This window comes from Psammomys obesus, unplaced genomic scaffold, assembly GCF_907164565.1.
Source record: "Psammomys obesus unplaced genomic scaffold, mPsaObe1.curated_primary_1811, whole genome shotgun sequence".
NCBI classification, from domain to species: Eukaryota; Metazoa; Chordata; class Mammalia; order Rodentia; family Muridae; genus Psammomys; species Psammomys obesus.
Genome location: NW_026593931.1, coordinates 1168246 through 1176144, shown reverse-complemented (window position 1 = coordinate 1176144; position 7899 = coordinate 1168246). Strand labels below are relative to the sequence as shown.

At 42.1% G+C, this 7899-nt stretch overlaps 1 protein-coding gene across 1 annotated transcript; it reads left to right on the top strand.

Moving 5' to 3' along the window:
* Positions 1 to 4953: 4953 nt before the first annotated feature.
* LOC129684359 (vomeronasal type-1 receptor 54-like) lies at positions 4954 to 5880 on the top strand. Its single transcript, XM_055617489.1, has one exon. The coding sequence runs from the start codon at positions 4954 to 4956 to the stop codon at positions 5878 to 5880; it is 927 nt and encodes a 308-aa protein (XP_055473464.1).
* Positions 5881 to 7899: the final 2019 nt, after the last annotated feature.

Here is a 7899-nt window from a genome sequence, read left to right as displayed (position 1 = left end):
CTCCCAGGCTGACAGATAAGTCTAAAAAATACTCTCCTGATAATTTGGGGTGCATATAAAAATATTGGACATCATCCTAGCTGCAAGTCTGAACCCTGAGAGGTAACCACACTGGTTTCAGTTTGTAGAAGCACCCCAGATGTTCTCCAAGCATTTGCCCTGGTGTTCCTGCAGTTCCTGCATTTCATGGCCTCTCTGGGCATAGTGTTGACATCTGCTTGATGGTGGCTTTCTAACCTGATGCAGCAGCATCTCCCCGAATCCTTCTAGTTTTCCAGAAAGAATTGTGCAGCAAACAGTACACTGTTCAGTCCTGGCTCACCCTAACCCACTTGCAGGTGGAAGAGTCAATTCACCTTCTCATCCTCACGGTCTGTTTTCATTAACTCACAGAGGGGAAGAGAGTGATGACAACATGGTAAAGGTGACCCGTGTAATGATGGAAATCACACTATTTTATGATTATAAGGGTGGACAGACACCACTCAGTCCTGACATAAACCATGTGCTTTACACATGTCTTCAACACCAGGAGATGGGCAGTCTGACTTCATGTTAGGAGGAGGAAACAGAAGTGTCCTTCCTACCTACTTCTTCCTGGAACAGTGCACCCAGGAGGCCATAGGTACCCATCCTGCAGGGCATCTGCAGAGGGGTTTCCTCCTCCATTCCACTATCCACTTCCCTCCAGACCACAGGTTCAGGTCCCTCTCCTGTACACTTGTCAGTTGTTTGAGGCCCTTTGGGGGATGTCAGGTACTCCAGGGCTCTCCATATATGACTGCAGTTACTGCAGGATGACACAGTATCTGTAGTCCTGGCTTATTTTGACCTCTGCAGGACAGTATCAGCTACCTCTTACATCTTTTCGGGGACAGCCCTATGGCTGGCTTTAACAAAGGGAGCCTCAGATTTCTCTTGGTCATTTCTGCTTTCATCAGTAGTCTGTGGTCCTGGTGTGTTCACTAAGACTTTTATTTTTCATACACTTCATGTGGTATCAATTTCCCAAACTTGTTTCACCTACACTTTGACTTATTTCCTTATATAGAGAATGCCATGTGTCTCTGAATCAAGTTGTGTTTTTATTGTGCAGAAGATGATTTGGGTTCACAATACAACAGGTTAACCTAGGACACAGGATATCACAGGGAAATGACTCTCAACCTGTCTGATTGGGGAGAGTGTGTTAATGATGCTGCTGAGGGTATAGGCCTTCTGTCCTTGACTTCCTAGACCATGCTCTGCTAGGCAGCTGTGAGCTGAGATGGCTCACCCGGGAGGCAACAGTGCAGAGAATTCCATTTCTATGATTCTCTACTGAGTTCATCTTCACCAGAATGCCCCCCATGACATGATTACAGATACTCTAAAAATTTCTTCACATCATATATAATTTAGAGTCTTTTACACTACACAGGTTTGATTTGTATGTCTGATTGATGAAAGTGTGGTGCAACTTTAGGAGATAGTAGGAGACTTCAGAAATGTCTGTGTCTCTCCTGGCCATGTGGTACTTGTGATAACAAGATGGAATACCACCTTCAAATCAAGAAGACTTCTGTGGTATTCACCTTCAGAAAAATAAGGTTTTCTGATGGCTTCAATGCCCCATCCACTAAATCATGGTTTATTGAGAGTGTTCCCACTTTTGTGATTCAGGGTCTGCAGCTGCATCTTGCAAAGTATTTTGAAGATAACAGAGTTCCCTACCTTGGTTACAGAGGCTGAAACTGTTCTGTTTGCAGAGATTTACAATGAGCTGTGTGGAAGGTTTGAATGCTCCCCTCACAGATTTCATTTGAATTTATATCTGAACTCTGCTTCCTGAGAATGACATTAGGCAATCAAGCCCATAATAACTCAAAATGATACCTCACAAGCAATCTTCCAGTAAAGCTTATTTAAACCTTATTGTTACTATTACACTTAAGTAACTAGTATTGTTAACCTTATAAAGGCTTACTCATGCAATGGATATTTATTTTGGAAATAACTGTTTTAAAAGATGACAGAGACAGTTTACTGCCTTGACGGGCACCCATTCCCTCTAAATAACATTGGAGCATCATTGTTGCCTTTTGGCCTAGTGTATCTGTCAGACGTAATTGTGAAGCAAAAAATATAAAAGATTTGCCTACCCTGTCTTGGTAAAGCTTGGCAGTAAACTCAGCCTGCATCCATGTCTTATCCATTTTGGAGAGTATATTGTTTATAAAGAGAGCTGGGGCATTTTTGCCCTGTGCCTAGTCTGCCATTAGTGAAGATTTCTCAAAAAGGAGATTTTATGATGCTCACTGTCTTTGTTGAGTTAGGCTTGGGTGTTGCAGGAGCTGACATGCCTCAAGTTAAAAACACCTTACATTAATAAAAATATCTTTAAATGTCAAAATGATTTATTTTATGTCTATGAGTGTTTTCCATGGATGTATTTCCATGCATGTATGTTTTCCATGTGTGTATTTTCAACACAAACGTGCCTGATGTCTGTGGACCTCAGAAGCCTTTTTAGATACCCTGGAATTGGTGATTTGGGAATGTCATATGGACACTGGAAAAAAGCCTGGGTCCTAGGCAAGAGCAGCAAGAGTTCTTAACCACAGAGCCATCTCTCTAGAAACTATTTCTGATTGTTCACACAGACTATGCACCTTAGCTATGGTTTATTTCATTTCACTTATTTGTTTTGTGGGAGAGGCAGAGATATGTCACAGTACACTGCTGAGGGTCCTGAGAGATGGTTCTTCCCTTCCAGAATGTAAATCCCACGGATCAAACTCTTATCACCATGATAGGCAGTTAGTCCATCTGTCGCCCAGCCTACCTACTGGACTCCTGCTTGAGCTTGAACGCTTCAGCTTGCCCTTTACATCTTCCAAGCTCCATGGTCTAACCAAGATAACATCAACATACACCTTTGAATTTCAGTTGACATTTATTTTTTCCTCAATGACTAGAATTTTTATATTATTACATAATTCAAGAGGATGATACTTGAATTAAAGTAAGTGTGTGTATTATAGGAGAAAGAATCTTCTAGAACACCCTTCCCCAAATCCTCTGGTATATGTCTGAGGTTAGAGCAAAATGAGTCAGAAATATAAATGCTTCCTCAAGGAGGTATGAAATTTCAGATGCCTGTGCAACCCATCGTTCAGGAAGGGCTTATTAATACCTTACATGGGAATGGTCCTGCATACATAGTAATTATAATTCTATGTTTATTTATTTGTTTGTTTGTTTGTTTGTTTGTTTGTTTTCACATGCTGAAGGAGAAAAAAAAATCAAGGACCATGTTCCTGGCAGCCTCTGATAATGGAACACATCTCACAGAGGCTTTTGTTCTGCTGTGACATCAGCAATTGTCTCAGATGCAGTTACAATGTCAGATTCACAGAGAAGGCCTAAGTTGCTACCATAATGCTCTGGAAAGGATTGCTCAGGTAGTCTACTGCTGTCATAATTAATCTTCTCTGTTTCAGGCTGGGACAGACCAAACAGTTGTTTTTAAAACTGCATTAACCCTCACTTAGAAAAACAAATGGGATGTGCATTGGACGTATGACAGGAGTCTACTGCAGAAGGCATCTGAAAGACTCTACATAGCAGCGTTTCAAAACAGATACTAAGACTCATAACCAAACCTTCAGCAGAAGGGGAGTTAGTATGACATGGAAAGAATAGGAGCTCCACAAGGACCAAATATATCTGGTCACAGGGTTTTTTTCTGAAACTGTTTCTCCAACCAAGGACCATGTATGGTTATAACCTGGAACCTTTGCTCGGACAAAGCTCATGGTAGCTCAATAACCAATTGGTTTCCCATAGTAAGGGGAACAGGGACTATTTCTGACAGGAACTCAATGGCAGGCTCTCTGACCTCCCCACCCCCCAAGAGAGCAGCAGTCCTACCAGGCCACAGAGGAGGACTTTGCAGTCAGTCCTGAAGATACCTGATAAAACAGGGCCAAACGAAAGGGAAGGAGGTCCTCCCCAATCCGTGGACTTGGAAAGGGGCAGGGAGGAGCTGAGGGAGGGAGGGTGGGATTGGGAGGAAATAAGGGAGTGGGATACAGCTGGGATACAAAGTTAATAAAATGTAACTAATAATAGTAATAATAATAAAATAAAATAATGAAAAAAAAACCCGCATTAACTATCCCAAGTCACAAACATATGGAACCTCAGGAGAATAAAGCCAGCAGCCTACACTTCCACAGAGTTCACCCTGTGCAGAGAACACCACCAGGCTTGGTACGTAAACTTCATCTTCTTACATATCTCCCTAACACTGGCACAAAACTGTCATATGTTCTTGCGCTACAGCTCAACCGTCGACTGCTCAGAGTCACACACAGGAAATGGCAGGAGTGGGTAGGATCTGAAATAGTCTGGATTCAGAGTTTCCACTCCTCAATGCTCCCTGCACAACCACATGAAGAGCACTAGGTCTGCAGTAAATGAGCAGAACAAAGAGACTGAAATAAAATTGTTCTGGGCCTGTTGCACTGCTTCACCTGAGGGTCTCATTTCTACTTTCTTGCAATCCTCATTGAACTTCATGTAAACCTGAAGAGCTGCTATGTGTCTGGCAATCAACATGATGCAGATGAAAGACAAGTAAGACATTGCTTTTGCTTCAGGAAACCTCAAATAGGAAACAGTAGAAAAAATTACTTCCACTGCACATGACAATTTTCAATATGGAGAAAGCTTATATACAGAAAGGGCATGTAAGTGTGAAACAATGGAGAAATTGAACATGGCTTCTGGGCAAGTTGAGGTGGAGGCGATATTAGATGGAATAAGGCTGAAATGTAAAACATCAACACATCCTCCTCAGATTAGCAGAGCTGCCATTGTCTACAGCTGATGAGCAAGGATAGATTTGGGATAAGGAATCTTCTTGCTGTTTCCCCTTCACAGTTTCTACCTGATTCTTTCAGCCTGAAAATGATCAAAATCAATGAACTGTCCCATAAAATTAAGATAATAAACACTCTGTATTTTGAAGCTGCAATTGGGCTCTCAGGCAACAGCTTCCTTCTTCTCTTCCAGGTCCTCAAGTTCATTCGTGGACAGAGGCCCAGACTCACTGATCCACCCATCAGCCTCTTGGCCCTAATCCACATACTGATGCTGGTAGTCATGAGTTTAGTAGCTACAGACATGTTTATGCCAGGGAAGAGATGGAGTGACTCCACATGCAAATCTGTTTTGTTCTTGCACAGGTATTTTAGGAGCCTCTCTCTTTGTGCCACTAGCCTGCTCAGCATCCTCCAGGCCATCACCCTCAGTCCCAGAAGTTCCCGTCTAGCAAAGTTCAAATATAAATCTCCATACCACATGCTAGGTTGCCTTCTTGTCCTGAGTATTTTTTATTCGTCCATTAGCAGTCCCTTTACAACACACATAACTGCGACACCTAATCTGACCTCACCTGGATTTACATACATCACTCAGTCTTGCTGTCTTCTGCCCATGCATTACTCTTTCTGGAATACATTTTACACACTATTAACTCTCACAGATGTCATCTTTGTAGGTCTCATGGCCATCTCCAGCGCATACATGGTGACTTTCCTATACAGACATAAGAAACAGTCCCAGTTTCTCCACAGCACTAACCGTTCCCCTACATCATCCCCAGAACACAGAGCCACACGGACCATCCTGTGCCTCATGAGCTTCTTTGTGGTGATGTACACCTTGAACAGCATCCTCTCCTACTTAAGATATCCAAGTAATGATCCCATATTTTATTTTATTGTGATTCTTGAGGGTCATAGCTATGCCACAGTCAGTCCTTTTTTGGTCCTCAGCACTGAAAAACAAATAATTCACATTTTCAAATGTTATGGGAGGACAGTAAACATATGACTGTTCAAGGATGGATAAGTTCTTTTAAGATCAGCTGGTGCACTGGCATCAGAACTATGTACTGTGCTTATGTGAGCTTCAAGTCAAAGAAAAAAGACGTTATTCTTTCTGTTGCTGGTAAACCTATTTATTATGATATATGTGGAAGCCAGGCATGAAAGAAAAGCCACATGGCAGGTTTTATTCTCTCCTGTGTGTGTTGAAGAGATACTTGGATAGTGGATCTCACTTGTCATGGCCTGGATTACCCATAATACTTAAAAATATCTGACAGCTTGTGATAGGCCTCAATCATTCAATTTCCTCAGTTCTCTCTGTTTTGCAAAATTAGGTATGTAAGCATTTATTATTATATTCACCATATAACCAGAAAACACACAAATACACAGAGAAAGAGACAGAGAGAGAGAGAGAGAGAGAGAGAGAGAGGAATCTATAAAAAGCAGTCCTGATAACAGATAAACAGACTTCAGCCTCTCTATACTGGACTGTTACTTGGCTTTAAAAGAGAAGGGGCTTCTGCACATAGTCCCACACAGATAGGCATGAAGCCACCATGTTGACTTTCATGAGAATCTGGGCAGAACGAATTCTGTGCGGACTACTTGGAGCAGGAAGAGCTTGAAAACTTTGAGGAGTGGAGACAAAAGCAGAGTCTCATCCTCCGCTCAGGAGAAAAGGCCAGGGGCATCTTGCTGGTTGGAGGCAGATGGTAAAATGTAAACAACACCAAGCAGTATGCTGAAGATGGGAAATGCTTGTGTTGTGTGTGTTTTATCATAATAAAAGTGTGCTCGGTTGAACAAATGTCCTTGTAGAATACTTGAGTTATTTTGGATATGTGCCTATTTTGGATATAGCTGGATCTTGGTGTAACACTATTTCTAACTGTCTCAGAAAGCACCAGATAGATTTCCAAAGTGGCTGTACAAGTTTACATTGCTGGTGGGAAACCAGCATCAGAGGAGGGTTCCCCTTTCTCCACATCCTCTCCAGCATGTGTTGTCACTTGAGTTTTTTATATTAGCCATTCTGATGGGTGTAAGATGGAATCACAGGGTCGTTTTGATTGGCATTTCCCTGATGACTAAGGACATTGAGCATTTCTTTAAGTGTTTCTCTGCAACTTGATAGTCCTCTTTTGAGAATTCTGTTTAGGCTGTACCCCGTTTTTTTATGTTCGGAGCAGCTTTGTTAGGAATAGCCAGAATTTGAAAACAACCCATAAGTCTCTCAACTGAGGAATGGAAAGAAATTGTGGCACATTTACGCAATGGAATACTACTCAGCAATTTAAAAAAAAAAAAAAGGATGTCATGAAATTGGCAGGCAAATTGTGGGGACATCTAGTCCCCACAATTTTATCTAAAAATCAACCTAAGTGAGGTATCCCAAAAGCAGAAAGACACCATGGTATATACACACTTACAAGTGGATATTAGCCATACAATACAGAATAAACATACTAAAATCTGTACACCAAAAGAAGCTAAGCAATAAAGAGGACCCTGGGTTAGATGCTCAAACTTCATTCAGAAACGCAAATGGGATAGACATTGGAAGAGTGAAAAAACAGGGAACAGGATAGAAGCCTACCAAAGAAGGCCTCTGAAAGACTTTACCTGGCAATGCATTGAAACAGATGCTGAGACTCATAGGCAAACTTTGCACAGAGTACAGGGAATCTTATGAAAGAAGGGTATATAGAAAACCTGGAGGTAACAGGAGCTCCACAAGGAGAGCAAAAGAACCAAATAATCAGGGCCAAGGGGTCTTTTCTGAGACTGATACTCTAACCAAGGACCATTCTTGGAGGTACCCTAGAACCCTTACACAGATGTGGCCCATGACAGGTTAGTCTCTAAGTAGGTACCCTAGTAAGGGGAACAGGGGCTTTCTCTGACATGAACACAGTGGCTGGCTCTTTCATCACCATCCCAAGAGAGTGCGGGGTGCAGCCTTACCAGGCCACAGAGGAAGACAATGCATCTGCTCCTGATGAGACCTGATAGGCAAGGA